The 23,360-nt window shown below is 39.0% G+C and overlaps 1 protein-coding gene across 1 annotated transcript in view; it reads right to left on the reverse strand.

Annotated features, from left to right (window-relative positions):
- Positions 1 to 2,955: 2,955 nt before the first annotated feature.
- Positions 2,956 to 23,360, reverse strand: part of LOC110969287 (PDZ domain-containing protein 4-like) — a 48,190-nt gene continuing 27,785 nt past the window's right edge. The window contains 10 exon segments of the mRNA XM_022219348.2: positions 2,956 to 5,539; positions 7,218 to 7,330; positions 10,851 to 10,991; positions 12,172 to 12,524; positions 13,054 to 13,118; positions 13,198 to 13,597; positions 14,284 to 14,701; positions 16,229 to 16,424; positions 16,969 to 17,411; positions 21,627 to 21,728. Coding sequence (XP_022075040.2) covers positions 5,332 to 5,539; positions 7,218 to 7,330; positions 10,851 to 10,991; positions 12,172 to 12,524; positions 13,054 to 13,118; positions 13,198 to 13,597; positions 14,284 to 14,701; positions 16,229 to 16,424; positions 16,969 to 17,411; positions 21,627 to 21,728 — 2,439 coding nt within the window. The 3' untranslated portion in view covers positions 2,956 to 5,331.

Genomic DNA, 23,360 nt, shown 5'->3' on the forward strand with positions numbered 1-23,360 from the left:
CTGTCTCTTGATGTCTGTCTCTCTCTACACATTGCTGTGATTGATATTATTATTGTATTATTACAATATTGTGTTTTTATTATTTTATTATTATTATTATTTATTGTTCAGTTACAGTTACAGTTATAGATAAAATGGGACTTATTGACTCACTCACACAAATGCTCTGTCACGCTGCTTAACTATTTAAAAAAATAAATATTTCGCATTTTGGCATACAACAGGATGGAATCTGAATCGTATTTCTCACATTTTAAAAGGTCCTTGTTAAAAGTAAGGATTTGAAAGGCCCCCCTAGCTAAATTCACCTTGGGCCCCCAAATTGCTAAATCCGCCACTGGAAATAATAATAATGTTAGAAAGGCTTATGATGAGGAGGAAAAATGTACATCCACAACAAGACATTAAACCTTCAGAAAATGATACGAAAAGACACAAAAACTTCAACAAAGGGATATAAATTCTTTACAAAAAGAAAACAACATCAAGAAAATACACAAATCCTCCAGGAACAGGCACAAAACCTCCACAAGAAGACACAAAACTTCAACAAAAAGACACAGAATTTTAACAAAAAAGACATAAAATCTCAACAAAAAGACATGAAACTTCCACAGAAATACACAAAATTTGTTTTTCAAGTTTAGCTGAATTAGTTTAGTTTAGTTACTCTAAACTTGTCTTTCTGACTCAGACTTGTTTCTTCATCAGTCCACAGGTTCTTGATGGGTTTAAGTCAGGACTTTGGGGAGACCAGTCTAGAACCTTCATTCCAGCCTGATGGAACCATTTCTTTACTATGTCTGATGTGTGTTTGGGCTCATTGTCTTGTTGAAACATCCAACTGTGTCCAAGATCAACCTTCTGCTGATGGTTTTAGGTTCTCCTGAAGAATGTGGAGGTGATCCTCCTTCTTCATTATTCCATTTACTTTGTGTAAAGCTCCAGTTCCACTGAGCATGATGCTGCCACCTCCATGCTTGATGGTAGGTTTGGTGTTCTTGGGGTTTAATAAAGACCCGCCCAAGACAGTCAGAAATCAGTCCTTAAAAGTCTTTGTAGACACTCCGTCTTCTAGGTCATGGTAATCGTAGGAGCTTCAGTAGAACTAAACTGGTTTTCTCTTGCAGGTTCTTGAAGATGTTTCACCTTCATCCAGGAGGCTTCTTCAGTTCATCTTCTTCAACTGAAGAAGCCTCTTGGATGAATCAGTTTACATCTGATTGAAGAACGAACTGAAAGAAAAATTCTGATCATGATTCTCTGTTCGTCTTTTCAACAGCTCAACACATCGAGCTCATCGCAGCTAAAATCAACGTGTTTCCCTACGCTGAAGGAACAAATGTTTCCATCATATGTTCCTTTGGTTCCTCTGGAGGTCGGAAATTCTTCTGTAGGAGAGAATGTAAAGGTGAAGACATCCTGGTTAAAACTGACGAGGACACATCTCAGAACGGCAGATACAGCGTCCAGTACGAACACAAATCAGCCCAGAGGGGGTTTCTGATCAAGGACGGTACCGATGTGGTTTGGGTGGATCCCTGGTTCCTGAAACATGCGTGGACTTTGACATCAAGGTTACTGATGGTGAGTTTCTCCTGATTTATTTTGTGTAAAATCCACAGTTAGTGACACATTTGAGGCCACCTTCCACCACAGGAACACTTTGGGGGTTCTGAACCTTTTGGCAGGTTCTAGCCACAAGAACCACCTCTGTAGAACCACTTTCAGGGCTGTTTTATCTGTCATTTTTTGATGAGTTGTCTAGTTTTGAATCGTTCTGAAAAAGTTTCTCGGTGTTTTGTGCCGGTGCTTGAGGAAATATGGTCGATGTTTCATTCTGGTCACATTTCGGAAACAAATCTCAACACTTAGGATCAGTTTGAGGTAATCTGAGCATTTTCTGAGTAATTTTGTCAAAATCAGGTTCAGTGTCGAGACTGTGACACCTGGATGAATGTAGAACTGATCTGGTGTCAGTTGTTTGTTTTTTTAATCAGAACTCAGATGTGTTTTTCCTCCTAAATGTCATGGTTCTATCTGCTGGACTGATGAAGTGAACAGTTCATTTGCAAAAACAGGTCACTCCCTTTTCAGAAAACTCATTTTTTTTATTGTTTACTTGAGATAATAATTATAATAACACTAATAATTTATTTTTTCTCTGTTTTGTCATGTATTTTTGTACTGAGTCAAATCCACTCAACTTCAGTTTGATTGATATTATCTCAAGTAAACAATTCAAAAAAGTTTTCTGAAAATTTATCAAAATGGAGTTATCTGTTTTTGCAAATGAACTCTTCAAGTTCTGAGGCTCAGAAATGATGGAAAAGTCCATTAAAAAGTGATAAATCTGGACCCACCTCTATGGACTTCAAGGACCTGGAATATTCTGAGACTAAACTTAAAGATTGGAAGCAGGAAAGGATCACTGATTAATATCTTGGAAGCACCTTGAACCAATCTTTATAAGGTAAAGAATAAAATACACTTCTAAATCGCTGTCATGTTTTCACCAGTGAATTAAAGTAATGGATTCATCTGAAGGGCTGCACAGTGAAATAGTGGTTAGCACTGTCACCTTGCAGCAAGAAGATCCCCGGTTCAAATCCTGGGGTGGGCCTGGGATCTTTCTGCATGGAGTTTGCATGTTCTCCCTGTGCATGCGTGGGTTTTCTCCGGGTACTCCGGCTTCCTCCCACAGTCCAAAAACATGCTGAGGTTAATTGGTTACTCTAAATTGTCCGTAGGTGTGAATGTGAGTGTGATTGTGTGTCTGTATATGTAGCCCTGTGACAGACTGGTGACCTGTCCAGGGTGTCCCCTGTCTTCAGTCAGCTAGGATAGACTCCAGCACCCCCCATGACCCTAGTGAGGATAAAGCGGTGTATAGACAATGGATGGATTCATCTGAAAGCACCAAAACGCCAAAGAAAGAAAAAAAATACTTAATCGTTCTGCTTTCACTTCAATTTAATTTTAATTGTTTTGCACTTTCACGTCTTTGACTACTAAAAATGTCTGAACAAGGCTTTTTGTACATGACAAGAACTCTATCCAATATAAATTCGATGCTGAAGTCATGCATTTAGGATCTCGTTGTACGTCGGTCCAGAATCCTTGACCTCACCGTGAACCATCCTGCAGGAAAAACTCACAACAAAACGTACAAAATGTATAAAATTCTAGGAACAGTTTGATGCTAAATGTCGACAATTTAACACACAATAATGTTAAAAAATAACATTTTCAAAGGCATTTGTGATTTGACAAATGATTGAAAGGCAAGAGATGAAACTCTTTAAGACAACTTACAAAAAATCAAAAACAGACAAATATAAAAGTGGAATATTTCACCCTCAGATCACATCATTGGTCCGTCTTCACCGTGTCTTTATAAAACTTTGAATAATTTGTCTAATTTCTCAGCATCGTAGCGATAAATTTCTGTACATTAATCCCACATTCCACTGCTGGTAATGAGGAGTTTTAGCCGCAGGAGGCAGCAATGAGCAGGTACTTATGATGTAGTCCTGATAATAGTCTGCAGGCTGGTTCACCACTGTTTAAATTACTGCAGTAAAAATTGCCTGAAACGGACATTTTTCTGAACAAGGGATGATGTATGTGGTACCACTTATCAGTTACTTATAATACAATCTTATATTATTCTCCAGGCAGTTTCACTGCTATTCAAACCAAGTTCCTGCAGTGAAAAATGACCAGGATCTGCAATCTTTAATCGGTGGGATGGGGTCTACTATACCACTTATCAGGTACTTATGATGCAGTCTTGATGTTCATCCCTGGGCAGTTTCAACACTATTCCCGCCTTGCTCCTGTTGTAGGAAATTATGACAAGGTGCCATCTGTAAACATGGAAGGTAATCCAGTATACCACTTATCAAGTACGTTTGATGAAGTCTTGATGTTCCTCTCCAGGGAGGTTCACCATTTACACCAAGTACCTGAAGAGGAAAATTACTTGGAATTTCCGCTTTTCTAAGCAAGGGATGAGGTATGCGGCACCATTTATCAGGTACTTATGATGTAGTCTTGATATTCCTCTCCAGGCAGTTTCACCACTGTTTACACCAAGTTCCTGTGGTAAAAAATGACCAGGAACTGCCATCTTTAATCAGTGGGATGGGGTCCAGTATACCATTTATCAGGTACTTATGATGCAGTCTAGATGTTCGTCTCTGGGCAGTTTTAATACCATTCCCGTCTTGTTCCTTTTGTAGGAAATTATGACGAGCTGCCACCTGTAATCATGGAAGGGAATCTAATGTGCCACTTATCAGGTACTTATGAAGCAGTCTTAATAGTCCTTTCCAGGTGGTTTCACCACTGTTTACACCAAGTTCCTTCAATGGAAAATGACCTGGAATTGCCATATTTTTAAACAAGGGATGATGTGTGTGGTACCACTTATCAGGTACTTATGATGCAGTCTTGATTTTCCTCTCCAGGCAGGTTCACCATTTACACCAAGTTCCTGCATTGGAACAGCCATCTGTAAACATGGAAGGGGATCTACAGCAACACTTATCAGGTACTTGTAATGCTGTGAACCATCTCTGACCAATTCCAGAGGGTCTTTCTGTTTCTAACCCTTCAGCCTCTCTTGGGAAAGACTTGGAATAAGGAGAAATGCTTTTTTGATTCACACAGATGCGACTTCACCTCAGTTTGAACTGATGTATAGATTGCAACACCAGTAAACACTGTATCTGGATAACAAGAAGAGGCAGCTTTCCACAGAAGGAACTCTGCTGCGAAGGATCTAACAGTTTGAAGTGTGCAGAAAATCAACAATTAGCAGTTCCTGGACCTCATGCCAGTTCTAAGTAGGAAATAGAACAACAGAGGAGAATGTTAGGACATCACAAGCAGAAACAAGTGGTAGTAGTGACCAGTTTAAAGTAGAAGAAGTACGTACAGCAGTGTGGGCACTTCTCTGCCACCGAAAGAGGTTCTAGAGGTACATTTCTTGTGGTCAGAAGAAGTAAATTCTGATTTACTGCGTACTGCTGAGGACATTTCTGAGTTCTTCTTCATGTTCTGGTTTCACAGAGCTGCAGGACTTTAGATTGAAACATGAACCAGGAATTCCTCAGATGGTTGAAGGAAGGACATCAGTTCCTCTCCGGTGTTTCCTTCAGGATCTAACATGAATATCTGTAAAACTCATTTTCACGTCTATTCACAGGGTTTGAACTTTCCAGGTCTTTAATCATCCTCTTCGTAGTTTCAGCTCAGTTTCTGTCTCATATTTGAGGTCTATCCACCGTTTCCCCTCCTTCCTGTAAATCCTGAGTCTTCCTACAATCACACGGTGGTGACGGACAGCAGAGGGTTGTAGATCTTCTTCCCGTCCGGAGACCTGGATCCGTGGGCCAGCAGCTCCTGGATGGTGATCCAGTTGTCCATGATTCGGCGGTTCCTCCTCCTCGTCAGCTTCTTGTGGCTCAGCAGCAGGACGTTGTTGTTGTTCTGAAGCTGATCAGTGACTCCAGACGACGAAGACGAAGGATCCCTGGAGGTAGAAGAAACACGAGGAACATTTCAGCACAAAACCTGCAGGAAGCTGGTATTTTTAAGTCTTCTGGGATGCCTAATGTCAAGTAATAGATATTTTTAAACTAATCAGGACAGATTTCCAAACATCCTGGACAGCGGTTTGTCTTGTAGTCGAGTTTTGAGTCATTTCTCAGTCATTTTTACACAAATTATGAGTCTATTTGGACATTTCTTGAGGCAGTTTCAATACGTCTGGGACATTTTGGATGATTTTTGGCTCATTTTGAACAACTTTAGGACATTTTTTTAGTTATGTTATACAAACTAAAACAGAAGACACATCCAGAATACCAATGATTGTAATGCCGATGTCCAAAGTTGTTTTTTATTACATTGATTTTGGATTTTTTTGTTCATTTCTCTTACTATCTAAAGACAGGTTGTCATTCATTTTGGAAAGATTTGTATAAATTTGGTCGAGTTAAGAGGAATTTATGCAAAGTTTTGAAGCGTTTTTGGTTCATTTCAGCTGTTTGGTCCAGTTTTCTGGTCACTTTGGACAAATTGTGAATGATTTTGCTCGAAGGTTTAAATAACTTTTGAACAGTTTTTGAGAGATTTTGGATTAATCTGAGTTCTCACTAAAAATATTTTTCTTGGAAGTTAAATGTCCTTCAGATCTTATGTAACTCACAAATTGTATTAAATATCATAAAAATAACTTCATGATGAGAATCTCTCTCTCTCTCTCTCTCTCTCTATATATATATATATATATATATTTATCACGATTAATCGCACTTTTGTGAAATATCAATATTTGACACAATAAGTAAAGTTTAGCAATTCAAATAAATTTTGGTCGACGACTGAATGGGACAATAAAATGGGACATTTGGGGGAAAAAAGTGATTATGATGATTTAAAGCCTGCATTTGGTTGGTTTTCTGTCTGTACGGCTCAGAACATCAGCATCAGTAGTTCAAGGAGCTTCAAAAAGTTGAAATTCCACAGATTAATTCTGTTTTCATGGTTTCTGGGTCCGATAAATGGTGTCATTTTGATGGTTCTTTTTTAGGAATATAAGTTTTTATTTCTAAACTAAACGTACACTTTATTGCCAAAAGTATCTGCTCACCCATCCAAATAATCAGAATCAGGTGTTCCAATCACTTCCGTGGCCACAGGTGTATAAAATCAAGCACCTGGGCATTGACTGTCATAGCTAACGTTAGCTCTGGTGCTAACAGCAGCATGTTTTACATTGAGGTGATCAGAAAACTCTTTGTTGCACAATTTGAACACAACCAGGCTTTTATCCAATCTGACATCAGGAAGTTTTTTAAAAAAAACTTTCAGGTCAGGTTTTTACGGTGTTTATCAGGTGTTTACATGTGTTTTCAGGTTTCTACAGGAGATTTTTAAGGTGTATTTCAAGTGTTTTTTAGCTGTTTCCAGGTGTTTTCCATGTGTTGTCAAGTGTTTTTCAGGTGTTTTAAGGTGGTGACCAGTGTTTTTAGGTGTTTTCAGATGTATTGTAGGTATTTCTAGGTGTTTGTCGTGTGTTTTACAATGTTTTCTAAGTGTCTTTTAGATGTTTTTCAAGTGTTTCCAGATGTTTTGCAGGTGTTATCAGGTGTTTTCAGGAGTGTTCAGATGTATTTCAGATCTTTTTGGTCCAGTTTTGTGTCTACCTGTCTCCTCTGAGGTAATCCAGGCGACTCTGCATCATGAACTCTCTTCTTCTTCGGTTCTCTCGGGCTCTGAGCAGCTGCTGCTTCCTCTCTTCTTTGCTCCAGTATCGACCCTGTTTGGACCAGAGGTTGAAAGTTGTTTCAAATCAGACACGACACAAGAACAATCAGCTGAATATGAAGATGGAAATGGGTTAGAAATCAGCTGCAAACCAATGTTTCCCCGCTGGATGTTGGTTTGTTCAGTCATAACAAACATTAACACCTTAGTTTGGACAAGATTTAGTCATTTTGGACTCATTTTACTGTATTTTCCGCACTATAAGGCGCACTTAAAAGCCTTTAATTTTCTCAAAAATCGACGGTGCGCCTTTTAACCCGGTGCGTCATATGTGTGCACTGAGTTCCGAAATCTAACTGTCGGACCATTTCCCGCCAACATAGGGACGTAATACGTACACGAGACACGCTGACAGCGATACACCTGTTAGAGAACATTACATAAAGCTACGTACAGTACTGACTGTTGTCCGAGCTTTCGGCTTAGTTGCTGAACAGCCACCCGGCAACGAGACTGACTCCGACAATGACGAGAGTGAACCCGGCATGTTTGATGTCGAAACTGCCCAGCTGCTCAATTCAGATACAGAAGACGAGGACTTTGATGGATGTGTGACAAAAGATTGATCAGAAAATAATGTGAGTGTATTTTTAAATACATAGTAGAATAAAGTTCAACCAAACTCACTGTTTTGCTTGCGTTTCCTTGTTTTAGCATGCGACCAATAATACGGGGTGCCTTATATATGACTTAAGTACAGAAATAAAGCCCGTAATCGAGACTGGGCCTTACAATCCGATGCGCCTTATGGTGCGGAAAATACGGAAAGTGTTTTTGACAAGTTTTGTGTTATGTTGGTCACATTTTTAATTTTGAGTCACTGTAGAGCAATTTTAAGTACTTTTGAGCCAATTATGAGTAACTTTTGACTACCTTTGAGTAATTTTGTGCAAAGTTTACATTATTTAGTGTATTTTAGACTGATCTTTCAGTATTTTGGACACGTACTAGACATTTTTGACTAATTTAGAATATTTTGATCTAATTTTGAGTCAATTCAGACTAATTCTGAGTGATTTTTGACTAGATTTGTGTCATTTTGGGAAAGTTTTTGACATTTTGGACAAAGTTTGAGTTATTTTTTTTTACTCATTTTGGAGGTTTTGATACAGTCCAATATCCTTTCATTAATCCCACAGTCAGGGAGTTTTCTACACTACAGCAGCAAAGATTGAAGTACAAATATTTAAGTCGCATAAGTAAAAAAAAATAGATAAATAAAAAATAATCAAAAAATACACATCAGCACAAGTTAAGATTGTCCAAATTCCTTTGGGTGGAAACAATACTGAACACCATTTTAGAAAAAAGTTTAAGTCTTCTTGCAAGAATATTGAGTAATTTTGGACAAATTTAAAGTATTTTGGACAAATGTTTGTCAATTTGGACATGTTTTTGTTGATTTTTTTACAAGATTTGTGTGATATTAGTCACATTTTTAATATTTTTGGACAAATGTGAACTACTTTAGACACATTTTGAGTCCTATTTGAAATATTTTAAGTAATTTTGGACTGAATGGGAGTCATTTTGTACATAGTTTACGTTATTTTGGAAACACTGGGTCATTTCGGACTCAGCTTCAAGTGTTTTGGTCTAATTTTATTTTCAGTTTGGACTAATTTGGAGTAATTTTTGACAAGATTTGTGTTGGTCAGATTTTGGATCATTTTGGACAAATTTGAACAATTTCAGACAATTTTTGAGTAATTTTGGACTAATTTGGAGTCATTTTGCATTTTTTTGAAACACTGGATCATTTTAGATTCATCTTTAAGTATTTTGGGCTTGTTTTTGTCATTTTGAACTAATTTTGATTCGTAGTTATTTTCAGCCTACTCAGGACAGATTTCCAAACATTTTGGACATGGGTTTGTCAAGTTTTGAGTTCCTTCAGACACATTCTTGTCATTTTGAACCATTTCTGACTCATTGATACATAAATTAGGAATCATTTTGGTCAGTCTTTGTCATTTCTGCTTGGTCTTGAAACATTTTCAATAAGTCTGAAGCATTTTGGACGATTTCTGGCTCTTTCTGAACAAACTGCACGACATTTTGAACAACATTAGGACAAACTGAAACAGAAACACATCCAAGGAAGCAGTTTTACTGTTCAAACGGCATACATCCCACTTTTGGACAAAGTAGGAGTGATTTTGGTCAAAGGTTTCAACAACCTTTGAATAGTTTTGAGGTATTCTGGAAAAATCTGAGGTTTTCTGGACAATTCTTGAGTCATTGTGGAAAAACTTGGAGTCATTTCAGGCATGTTGTTGTCATTTGGAAAACTTGGATCAGCTGGACGTATTTGCTGGTTGATGCTGCCAAAAATCAGATGGTTCTGAGGAGGTTCTGGTTGTTTTTTTATGGAATATTCTCATTTTAAGAGATTAAATATGAACAAAAGTACCTCAAACAAAATAAGTTTTAATAATTTTAAAATTCATTTTAGACACGTTTCAGATGGTTTTCGAACAATATTTGAGTCATACTGACAAATTGAGTCTTAATGGACCATTTTATGAGTATTTTTGACAACCTTGAGTCATGGAAAAATTTCTAGATGTTTAGTGTCTGTGTTTGAGGTCATTTGGTCAATGCTTCTGTCATTCTGGTCACATTTTCAGTTGTTCTGGGAACAAATCCAGATAATTTGGATCAGTTTGAGGTTTTAGATATTTTGTACGACTTTTTTTTCGCATTTTTGGACAATATTTGAGTCATTTAAAGCAAAATGTGTGGTTTCAGAAAGGTTTGGAGGCAGTTTGAATATTTTTTTGTTATTTTTTTCATTTTAGTTCATTTTAGTTTAGTTTTCAGTCATAATTTGAAATCGAGTCTTTATGGGCCACAGTTCCCTCCTTCAAGGACCTGGAGGTCTCTAGTTCTGAATGTTCTAAGTGAGACTAAACTTGAAGACTGGAAGCAAGAAAGGGGAACGTCCCCTATAGAAAGTTCTAGAGTAGACCTACCGACAACTGGAGAAAGTTCTAGAGTAGACCAACCGACAACTGTAGAAAGTTCTAGAGTAGACCTACTGACAAATGGAGAAAGTTCTAGAGTAGACCTACCGACAACTGGAGAAAGTTCTAGAGTAGATCTACCGACAACTGGAGAAAGTTCTAGTGTAGATCTACTGACAACTGGAGAAAGTTCTAGAGTAGACCAACCGACAACTGGAGAAAGTTCTAGAGTAGATCTACCTACAACTGGAGAAAGTTCTAGAGTAGATCTACTGACAACTGGAGAAAGTTCTAGAGTAGACCAACCGACAACTGTAGAAAGTTCTACTGTAGATCTACTGACAACTGGAGAAAGTTCTAGAGTAGACCAACCGACAACTGTAGAAAGTTCTAGAGTAGAACTACCGACAAGAAGAACTTTCTACAGAGGACGTTCTGCTCTATGGACTTCAAGGACCTGGAACTTTGGAAATATTCCCAATTTGAAGGTAGAACTCTGATCATTAATAATGTTCCTGGAGATGATTCTAAATACTCTAACTTCACCTGCTTCATCTCACTGGCAGCGTCGTCGTCCGTCGTCATCCCACTTCGTTCTTCTCGAATCTTCAAGGCTCGAGCCTTCAGTAGTCGATCTCTGACCGGACGCTTCGCCACATATCGAGTTCCGTCGCTGCGGATCTTCACCTGGACAGAAAACAGACAAAACATCATCTCCTGGTGTAAACCTTTAAATCCTGATTTCCTTTCAGCTGTCTGAGGTTTAATTTGAGCTGCAGCAGCTGCTTGACCTCAGATTATTCAAACACTGGAGGTTTCAAATAACCTTGACCAGATAAATCCATAAATCCTCACATTCAGCCAAACGGCATCTTTTAGAAGATTACACCACGAGTTATACTCATTTAAAATCACGTATTTGATATTAAAACTGCTTCATATCTCTGAAATTACCGTCTTGTGGATGAATTTTTTTAATCATATCAATAAACGTCACCATACGGCAAGAAAAATACGTTAAAAACTTTGAAACTATTTCCAAAAACTGCAAAAATAACAGAAAATATCTCTACAGTTGTGATTTAAATCCATTAAAAATAGTGAAGCCATTTTGTTTGATTTTACTAATTATGTTTAACAAAACAAAATCTGTAAAATAGCTGTATTTTATTTGTTATTTTTATTTTTTTCCTAACCTAAATATACATAAATTTTCCTGCAAATAATTTCTAAACAATTTTACGATTAAATGTTGTAAAATAATAGTCATAGGTACATTTACAAAGACACAGATTTTTATTAGTATAATTTAGCTGTTATGTATAATTTAATAAAACAGGAAAAATCTGTAAAATAACAGTAAATTGTATTTTATTGTTACTTTTTTCCATCCTAAATGTACATATATTTTCTTTCAAATAACACTAAATATTTGTAAAATAATAATTTTTGCTGGGTTGAATACAGGATAAACTAATATGCTATGTTTAAACACTGTTACATAAACAAAATGAGTGCATTACCGTCCAGTTTTGGTCACTTTTTTGAGGGTCAACATGTAAATCATTACCTTTTTTTTGCGATTTTACTGGATAATATCTGGAATCTAACAAAACGTGAAACAACAGTTGAAAAAAATGTACGCTTAAAAGTTTAAAAAAAACACACAGAAACAACTAATTACCATCTACGAAGACACAGGTTTAATGTGAATTTATATTTATATTTTTTATTACAGGAAAAATCTGTAAAATAACAGTAAATTATTGAACAGTGAACTAATAAATGGATCATATTTTATTGCGTCTTTGATTCTAATAAATATCGAGTTGTTCCAGGGCTATTTGGACATGATTTATTCTTTTACCTTCCACTCCATGCGCTGTGGTGAGGCGGTCGGTGATGACTGGGTCAGTCCCAGTGGTAAGGCCAGCCCCAGCCTGGACGCCCCGCCATGTTGGTCCTCCAGAGGACAGGGGGCGCTGTTGACACTGCGAGGGCTGGCCGGGCAGCTGCTGCCGGTTCCCATCCCTCTGTCCTCGCCCTCTGGTCGGACTCGGTCCCCCACCCGGTCCCTGACCCGGTCCAGAGGCTCCACCAGACCCTCGGACGGCAGCGTCATGCAGCTCTGATAGCGGTCCAGAGGTTTACTGTGGCGTCTTCTGGAGAAGTATGGACTCGACTCTGCACTTCCACCATCAGACCTCCTGGGGGCACCACCTGCAGTCATAAACCATAGAAAATAGTCAAAAAGAACTGCAATCAACTTCAGTAATTTTATTTAATGATCAAAGTTCTAATTTCAAGCTATGAAAATGAGTTCCAGGTCCTTCAGGTGTGTACAGGAGGTCTAAGATATCAATCAATGAATCCTAACAGTTGTTGGTAGGTCTACTCTAGAACTTTCTATAGTTGAAACAGGTGAAGTCAGAGTATTTAGAATCATCTCCAGGAACATTATTAATGATCAGAATTCTATCCTCAAACTGTGAATATTTCCAGAGTTCCAGGGCCTTGAAGTCCATAGAGGTGGGTGCAGATTTATCACTTTTTAATGGACTTTCTCCATCATTTCAACATTTTTAATGATTCTAAGCCATTTTGTACAACTCTTTAGTAACTTTTTGTGTTTTGTGATGTGGAAATATTCCCAGTATGAAGGTAGAACTCTGATCATTGATAAAGTTACTGGAGATGAAGAATCGACTGATTTTGATGAGGATTCTGATTGGTTAGAATAGAGAATCACCTGCTCTGGAGCTCCGCCCTCCATCAGCTCTTCTTGATGATGATGCCACCTCCCTGCTCAGCGATCTGAAAATGACAACAAACATCCAGCATTATTCATGAACAAAGAACACATATAGTAAGAACTAGCGGTTAAAACTACCACCTGAACTTTGAAGGTGTAGAGGGGGTGGAGCTTGAGCCGGTCGCCGTGCTGCCATTGGCTGCTTCGTACTTCCTGTATGAGCTTGGGGAGAAGGAGCAGCTGAGGTTGGAGTGACGGCGCTCTCGGTCTCGGTGACGTCGGGGGGTGAGGGGGGAGTTCAGAGGGGGGAGGCGGCTTAAGGGAAGGAGGGGAGGTGGAGACATCAGGCCCCGCCCCCCTCTCGCCTCACTGTCCTCGTCTTCCTGGAGGGGCGGGATCTGCTCTGTGCTGACCAATGGCGTGCTGCGGCAGCTCTCGCCGCCAGTGTTGTAGGCGCTGCTGCTGTCGCGTTCTGGCAGCTCGTTGATGGCCGACAGCTCGTGGTGGTGAGAGTCATTATCGTCATTGTCGTCCTCCAGATCTGCAGCGAGACATTTGGTTTTTATGGTATGAAAGAAAAATAATAAAACTCTAAACCAGGAGTGTCAAACATGCAAGTCGCGGGCCAAAAGTGGTCCTCCAGTGGGTCCAACCCGGCCTTCAAAGTGTAAAAATTCCAGAGAAAACATTAACTACAGATTGTAAATTAGCAAAACTACAAAGTTAAAATAATTTCTAGACCATGATAAGTTGTTTAGATCATAAAAGTAAAATCCTAGAGTGTTCTTTTGTTGTTTTGTGTCTCGTTTTTGTAATATTTTGTCTCGTTTTTGTGCTTTTATTGTCTATATTTGTCTGACCTTTGTCATCTGTCTCGTGTTTTTATTGTTTTGTTTCTCATTTTGGTTGTTTTGTGTCTCATTTTTGTAATCTTTTTGCTGCTTTGTAACTTTTTTGTAAAATTTTTTGTCTTTAGTTTTGTTTCATGTCATTTGTCTCGTTTTTTCGTCATTTTGTTTCTCATTTTTGCGTCTCATTTTTGTAATATTGTGTTGTTTTTGTCGTTTGTATAATTTTTTGTTGCTTCCAAACTTTCTTGTCTAATTTTTGGTCTCTTTTGTATTGTTTCATGTCGTTTGTCTCATTGTCATTTTGTGTCTCAGTTTTTGTCTGACTTTCGTCTCATGTTTTGTTGCTTTGTTTCCTGTTGGTTGTTGTCATGGTTACCTGGTTCTGGAGGTCTCGGCGCCGTCTCCTCCTCCATCATCCAGGCCTTCAGACATCTTTCTCGGAGCTGCTGCATCTTTTGCGCCCGCAGGATGTTGCGACACTTGAACTCCAGGTGGCGCAGCTCCTCCTCGATCAGCGCCATCTCGTGTTCGCTCGGCGTCTCGTTGCATTTCACGTCCACCACCACCGAAGAAGAAGCCTCGACCTCCTCTCCGGGCTCCGCTCTCCCCTCCTGGAACTCCAGGTCTCCTTCGGCGTCTCCTCGTTCGGTTGTCGTCGATCCTCTCTGATTGCGCCTCTCGTACTGACACTTGATCTCCAGCAGCTCCTGGTATCGCCGACACTCTTCCTCCGTCAGACCCGGCATCATCATCATCATCGTCAGCGGGGGCTGGTGGTGGACGTGGAGGTAGTGCTGAAGGTCAGAGGTCAGGAGTTAGCCAATAAAAAGCTTGCATCAGGCTACAAGATGGCTTCCAGATTACAGTTCATGTTGAAGCACAGAGCATTGTGGGAGTTTAGCTAGCAAATTTCTACACATTTTGGACCAGTTTCAAGTTGTTTTTGACAATTTTTCCAGTCATTTAGGAAAATTTTTAAGTAATTAATTAGACTAATTCTGATCAGTCTTGGACATTTTTTTAGTGATTTTGGTCTCATTCTGAGTCATTTTGGACAAGCTATTGGTAATTCCAGACAGGTTTTGAGTTATTTTGGACACATTATAAGTAAACTTGGGCAAATTTTGGATCATTTTGACAATATATTCTTTAGCTGTTGTTCCTGATTGTTCCACCAGGTGGAGCCTCTTCCTGTTTAATCCTGTAGAGAGCAGAGGAAGCGTCACTCAGACTACAGTTCATGTTAAAGCAGAGAGCACCATGGGAGTTTAGCTAGCAACGGACACCATGATAAAGACTAATGTGGAGGTTGATGACCTCCAACCAGAGTTTAGGACTTTCAGACAAACTGGTATTGACAAAGTCGGTGTTTTTGTGTCTTAGTTGTGTACTGATAGAATCATCTCTTAAGCCTGAATTTTGTAATTTTATCCTTTTTAAAACAGTTTTCAAATATATTTTGACTTTCAACAAGTTTGAACAACATGTAGTTGTGCTAACAGAAGCTATTTTAAAGTGTATTTGTGCAGATTCCCCCTGCTGATATCTTTCTTTGTCATCTCTCAGCTCTGAACAGTGTTCACATCTCCTGTTGCTATGAGACGGCTGAAGTGCATCAGTTAGATAATGGACTGAAGGGTTTTCTGAGCTGAGAAACACTTTAGACATCCCACTGAGAGTTATTATCAGAGCATGAGTCCTGCTGTAGCCTCTGTTATTGTCACTATTTGATTTTAAAACACCTGAAACCAACGTATCTGTCCTTCCAGTGGAGATCTGTAGTACAAACATTATCAGGATTTGAACTCTATTCTTGTTTTTTGTCATGTCCTGTTGATCGCAGTTTGTCTTGGCTTCAGAGTTACACCAAGAACTGTAGAATTTTTTTATTTTTTTTTTGCAGAATTAGGTTAGAACCAACAGTTTTCATGGTACCATCAAGGTTTGACAACTTTGTAGATCATTAGCATCGAATTCAGGTTATTTACCATCTTTTTGTGTTCATTTTGTGTCACATTTTGGTTGTTTTGTCTTTTTTTGTCATGTGACTGCTGGCTACGGTTTAGTCAGTCTAGGCTTCTTAGCTACACCAAAAAGTGGAGAATTTTTAGGGTTTTACGGAATCTGGTTCCTGTAAACAATTTATTTTTGGCAAATTTTTAAAGGAATCGTTCAGAATAAAGTGATTTCAATGAAATATCCTGATTTTAAACTTTAATTTGGGTCATCAAGCATCGCCTGGCTTTGATAAATGCTGTCATTTGAATAAAAGATACAGTGGTGAGTTCTGGTGCTGGTTCTGGTTCTTGTGGTTCTCAGACCTTGCCGTGGTGGTGGTGGGGGCTGAACGCCGCTGGTCCTCCCCCGGGGGTCCAATCCAGACCGGGCAGCGAGTCGGAGCTGAGCTGGAGCTCCCGGAGGTGGAGGAATGGAGGGGTGGTGTCTCCGCGACCTTGCCCAGGACTGGGGCTCGGTCTGGGGCTGGGACCGAGGCCGGGGCTGGGCCGAGGACTGGGTCTGTGGGGAGTATTGCACAGAGTATTATCAGATTTTACAGTGAAATTCTTCACAAAACTTTTTTCTTTGTGCCGTATTTACAACCAAAAATAAAATTTAAATGTAAGACTTTAGTGCTTTTATTCCGTGTGTAAAACTTTAGAGTCATGTGAAGGAAATTCTGAGTTCCTGAGGCTGCTGGATCAGAACCTCCCACCTGGGACAAGTCTGAATCCAGTATATTACCTGGGATTGAATCAGATCCTGTACATTACCTGGGACTGGGTTAGATCCAGTTAATTACCAGGGACTGGATCAGATTCAGCATATTACCTGGGGCTGAGTTAGACCTTTTTTATTACCTAGGTTAGGATCAGGTCCAGTATATTACCTGAGCTAGGGTTAGGTCTGGTATATTACCTGGGTTATGGTTAGGTCCAGTGTATTATGTGAACTCGCTTTAGACTCATGGTCCTAACTGGGTCTGGGTTAGACCCAGACTATTACCTGGGTTATGGTTAGGTCCAGTGTATTACCTGGACTAGCTTTAGAGCCATGGTCCTACCTGGGGCTGGGTCCAGGCCTGAACTTCCTGGTGCTGCCCGGTGTGTTGGTGGTGTTGGTGTTGCAGGTGCTTGTCTGGTCTCCCAGCAGGTCGGGCTCGGTGCTGTAATCGGTCCGACCCACTCCACTGTCCAGGTCCTGGCTGGTTGACAGCAGCGGAGCCAGACCCAGCAGAGGGGGCAGCGGCACTGGAGGGTCCCGGTCCTCCTTCTCCCCCTGGCCCTCGTCATCCTCCTCATCATCATCCTCACTCCCGACCCCCTCCCTGCCTCCCCCAGGATCAGCTGGACCTCCTCCTAGTCCTCCTGGTCCTCCTGGCCCTCCTGGTCCTGGTCCGTGGAGCCGATAGTATCCAGACAGGTGGGAGGAGGTGAAGGAGGCCCGATGATCTGGAGGTAAATCTGCTCCGTCCATCAGCTCCATGTCGTCCTCAACGTTTTCATTCTGAAAGACAGAAGATTAATGTAAAAACGAAATTAAAGAGTTCAGGAGGTAGAAATTCCTTTTGTTGTGACGTTTAGCATCTTCAGAGTTAGCACAATGATAAATCTGTTTGTTCCTTCCCCCCAAACCTCCTCTGAACCATCTGGTTCTTCATCTCCAGTGATCAAAGTTCTACCTTCATACTGGGAATATTTGCAGAGTTCCAGGTCCTTTTAGTTCATAGAGGAGAACGTCTCCTGTAGAAAGTTCTCCAGTTGTCTGTAGGTCTACTCTAGAACTTTCTCCAGGGGACGTTCTCCTTTCCTGCTTCCAGTCTTTAAGTTTAGTCTCACTTAGAACAATCCAGGTCCTTGAAGTCCATAGAGGTGGATCCAGATTTATCACTTTTTAATGGACTTTTTTCATCATTTCTGAGCCTCAGAACTTCATCAATCCAGCAGATAGAACCAGGACATTTAGGAGGAGAAACACATCTGAGTTCTGGTAAAAACTGACACCAGATCAGGATGGATTCAGGGATTTATTTATTCTTGCCAACGAATCAGCAGAAAGTCCAAGAACTCACAGCTTTTGTTCACCAGGAAATAGAATTCCTGCAAAAAAAGTCCCCATGAACCTGAACATAGTTGTATCTGCATTTCTGTTTAAGTTCAGACTTAAAAACAAGATATCAAATATTAATCAGTGATCTTCCAGTTGTCAGTAGGTCTCCTCTAGAACTTTCTACAGCAGATATTAGGACAGTTTTTGTGGTACTTTTGACTCTTTGTGGTAATTCCTCATCTCTGCAGGGCTGATTTTGTATATTTTGGGGGTGATTTTGTGTCTTTTGTAGGGTTTTTGACTCGTAGTGATTCTGCAACTAGTTTTTGGTTATTTTTTTTTATCTTTTTGTGATAATTTTGCGTCTTTCTGTAGGAAGTTCACAACTCTTCATGCCTATTTTGACTCAATGTGGCGATTTAACATATTGTTTATGGTGATGTTGCGTGTTAGTGTATTATTTTGCATTATTTGTATTGTTGTGTTTGTATTTAAAGTTCAGGCTTAAAAGACATTAATCAGAGGTCTTTACAGTTGTCAGTAGATCTACTCTAGAACTTTCTACTTGGTCAAGTTCTGATTAATTAAAACTGAATCTTTTTTAAAAGTCATTTCTCAGATTTCCTTAATGTTGTGAAAAATACAGATAATATCCATTAAAATCACATGTTAACAGTGTTCATTTACATTAACTTTAAAAAAAAACCCTAAAAAATAATATTATTCTATTTTTTGGTATTTGTATGAATATGAATGTGATTTTTATCTATATATCAATGTGTATACAATATTTGACCATAGAATTACAGATTTTCATCCATCTTTTTGCCTTTAACCATGTAGGAAATAAAAGTCTTTGATGAATCCAGATCATATGAGAAGTAACACGTATGTGAATCTCATATGATCATGTGTTCTTGTTGCAGGTCTGAATGTGTGACGGATGTTTGTGTCAGAACCTTGACAGAATAAATCAGATCATGTGGGCTCGATATCTTCTCCTCCATCCAGCTTCCTTTCATCTTTTCTGACATCTTCTGTCTCTGTTCAGTCTATAAATCTTTTACCATTGACTCAAATCCACAATGTCATTTAAATTCAGCTTCAGTCCATATTAATGGTGTTGATGTAGTTTGACTTTAAAGTACATAAACAGACAATTTTCTGTAATTTTTAAATTGATATCTTCAAACATATATTCAAAAAAGTCAGTTTTGTTGTTGTTTATTCTACAAACTCAAATGGAAGAGCTGATGACAGGGAGCGTGAGGCCAAAATTGACGAGACTTATTTTAAAATTAAACATTTTATATTCTCTCAAAATGTGGTTGTTTGACATGAAGCTAGACTGAATAACAACAACCAGCCAACAGCAACAAACAATACAGACAGCAGACAAAAACCAACAACAAACAACAACAATCATCAACAGCAACAAACAACCTACAACATAAACAGCCACCAATGAACAAACAACAAACAACAGCAACACAAACAACCACCAATAAAAATAACCAATAACAAAAACAGCTAGCAACACAAACAACCAACAACATATACAATTAACAACACAGACAACAGACAAAAAATAGCAAACAACAACAAACAACAATCAGCAACGCAAACAAGCAACAACATACAACTAACAACAACACAGACAACAGAAAAAAACAACAATAACAAACAATAACAATCAGCAACAGCAACTAACAACAACCAACAGCAGCCACCAACGAACAACACAACCACCAACAAAAAACAACACAATGAACCAACAACATACTACAACGAACAACACAACCACCAACAAAAAACAACACAATGAACCAACAACATACTACAACCAACAACACAACCACCAACAAAAAACAACACAATGAACAAACAACATACTTCAACCAACAACACAACCACCAACAAAAAACAACACAATGAACCCACAACAAACTACAACCAACAACACAACCACCAACAAAAAACAACACAATGAACCAACAACATACTACAACCAACAACACAACCACCAACAAAAAAACAACACAATGAACCAACAACAAACTACAACAAACAACACAACCACCAACAAAAAAACAACACAACGAACCAACAACAAACTACAACGAACAACACAACCACCAACAAAAAACAACACAATGAACCAACAACATACTACAACCAACAACACAACCACCAACAAAAAAACAACACAATGAACAAACAACATACTTCAACCAACAACACAACCACCAACAAAAAACAACACAATGAACCCACAACAAACTACAACGAACAACACAACCACCAACAAAAAATAACACAAACACCAACAATCAACAACCAGCAAAAACACAAACAACAAACAACCATACAACAAACAAACAACAACACAAATAACCAACAACAACACAGACAACAAACAATAAAAACAACAACGCTTGCAGAACAGCCTGACTTTCTGTCTTTAATGTAAAATAGCGCTGAAATTTGCGGCTCTAAATAACCTTAAAAAAAATGACATTAAAAAAACAGAAATGAGCAAATGCATCAAAATTTTACTTTTTTCTCCTCAAGAAGCGGCATGACTAAACTCAGGTTCAGTAATGTAAATGCATTTTCTAAAAATATTTGCCCATATGTTTCTGATGAGTCTAAGGAAGCATAAAGAAGCTGAAGATGTTTTCAGTAGATTTACAGTGAGGAGCATCGGACTGTTCTACGCCAAAGAACAGGCCGGTTTAACTGGTGCTCCAGCGGCTTGTTTGATCAGCTTTGTTTTGTTGAAGCTTCGGATGATTTATCGTTCTAATAGTTTTCCTCTCTGTTTTTATCGCTGCTCCTCCTAATTGGTCGTTTGCTCCGTGGATAAAACATCCATCACTTCCTGTTTTCTCGTTAGAACCGTCTGAGTCGGTTAGACGCTGACTGACGGCTCATTCGTCTGGTTCGAGCTGTGAATATTCATCAGTCTGCGGCGTGTCCGTGAATATCTATCAGGGTTTGGTCCTGTCAGCAGAAAACACTGTGGGGTCAAACATCCATCATGGCTCCCAGTCGCTGCGTTTCCATAGCAACACAGTAAGAACATTCAGTCACGTTCTGTAGCTTTAAAGGAACCTCGTTAGGATGGACGTCTGCTGATCCACATCCTGCTAAATGTTTTAAAGTGTGTTTAGAAACTGCTTCCAAGTCAGTTTTACGTCCACTCAAGGTGTCACAATCTGAAGACTAAATATCTGGAATAAGGACAGTTTTCATTTTCCACCAGTTTTGGCTCATTTGTCTCGTATCAAGTCTTGTTTTCGTTTTGTTTTCGAGTCTTGTTGTTTCGTGTTGTCTCGTGTCGAGTTGAGACATGTTGTTTCATCTTGAGCCTAGTCAAGTCGCCGCATCTCCTGTTCTCATTTCGTGTCACGTCTCATTGTGTTAAGCAGAGAGGTGTTGTCTCGTCTTTTTCTTTTGTCGCCTTGTGTTGAGTCAAGTCGCGACATGTCGTCTCGTATCGTGTTGCTTCATGTTGGGTCTAGTCAAGTCATCTCCTGTCGTCTCATGTTGTGTCACGTCTCATTGTGTCGAGTTCATCGGTGTTGTCCTGTATTTTTCTTGTGTCGCCTTGTGTTGAGTCAAGTCGCGAAGTAATCTCGTGTTATGTCATGTTACTTCGAGTCGTCTCACCTCGGTGTCGGGTCTGGCCAGCAGCAGGGAGAAGTTGATGCTGTCCTCTCGGGTCAGGATGGCGACGGCTTCCTGTTTGTTCTGGATGTCGACTCCGTTAATCTGAAGGAGACCAAGTTCTATTAGTCAGCGGTTCTAAATAGAATAAAGCAGAACCTCATCACCATGGAGACAATGTTTTATAGTCACCAGTTCTAAATAAAAGACGGTTTGATCAGTAGAATAAAGTAGAACCTCCTCACTGCTCCTCTAATTACAGATAGTTCGCTGTCTATTAACTGTTTTAAGGTTTTTGTCCCAAACAGACGATTATTTGTTTTTCTTCTCATCAGAGGCGTCTATTCTAGCTGTGAGACGCCACATCTGTCCAAACAGGCCTTCATCTCCATGGCGACGGATGCTGACATCTTTCGCCCACTGCCTGGTTACCATGGCGATGCCAGGTGATGCTGGTCTATTCTGATCACATCCCAACTTCTCCCTTTTTTCTGGAGGTCAGAAGTTAATGAGAGCTAAAATGTCAGCAGGATAAATTTATTCAGGTTTCTTTCTAAACGCCGACACATGAAGGAGCTTCAGAGATGAAACTAAAAGGGTTTAATCCAGAAACAAAAAGGTTAAACAGATCAATAAATCCCAGAAATACAAACTCAGTAAATCAATTTAATTCACGAAGGTCCTTCTGGGTAAACTTTAAGGTTCCTGTGGTCGGTCCAAATGATGATTCAAGCATTTCTGATCAATTTTAGGTATTTTGGACTAATATCGGTTCATTTTGGACAATTTTTCACATTTTGCATAATTTTACATACCTTGTTGGCATTTTGGACACATTTTGGTCATTTTGTACACGTTTACGTCATTTTGGTCGTGAGTCATGTTGGAAATAAGTCAAGGCAATTTGGAAAATTATTGTCTCTTTTTGGACAATTTCTGACATGCATTGTGTAATTTTGGACATATTTTCATTTCGGACCATTTTTGAGTCATTTTGAACAATTTTTTAGTGATTTTGATAAAGTTTTGAATGATGCTGAGAAAGTTTGAGGCTTTTTGGACAATTTCTGACATGTTTTGTGTAAATTTGGACACCTTGTTGACATTTTGGACCATTTTTGGTCACTTTGGACAATTATTGGTTCTTTTTTGACATTGTTTTTGTCATTTTGGACAACTTTTGAGCAAGCCTGAAAAGGGTTACATTATTTTGGACACTTATTGGCTGTTTTTGGACAATTTCTGGGTCATTTTGTAGATATTTATGTCATTTTAAGAGATGTTTGAAGTATTTTAAGGCATTTTGGAGCATTTTTGGTCAATTTGGACAATTATTGGCTCATTTTGGACAAATTTTTGGTCATTTTGGTCGGATTATGAGAAATGCTGAAAAGGTTTAGGGCATTTCGGACAATTATTGGCTCATTTTGGACAATTTCTGACACGTTTTTTTTGTCATTTTGGAGACATTTTGGTCGAGTTATGGCTCATACTGAAAAGGTTCAAGGCATTTTGATGTTTGGGGTCTATGAGTCCTTTTTTCCATTTGTTTTCATCAAGTTTTGAATATTTTGGAATTTTTTTCTAAATTAGACAGACTATGAGTGACTTCGGTCATGTTTCTGTCATTTTGAAAAGGTTTTGAACAATTTTGGACATGTTTGAAGTATTATGAGACATTTTAGACATTTTTTAAAGTACTTTTGGATAAATGGAAGCAGATTACACCTCCAGAGT

Source organism: Acanthochromis polyacanthus, chromosome 6 (assembly GCF_021347895.1).
Source record: "Acanthochromis polyacanthus isolate Apoly-LR-REF ecotype Palm Island chromosome 6, KAUST_Apoly_ChrSc, whole genome shotgun sequence".
Taxonomy (NCBI): Eukaryota; Metazoa; Chordata; class Actinopteri; family Pomacentridae; genus Acanthochromis; species Acanthochromis polyacanthus.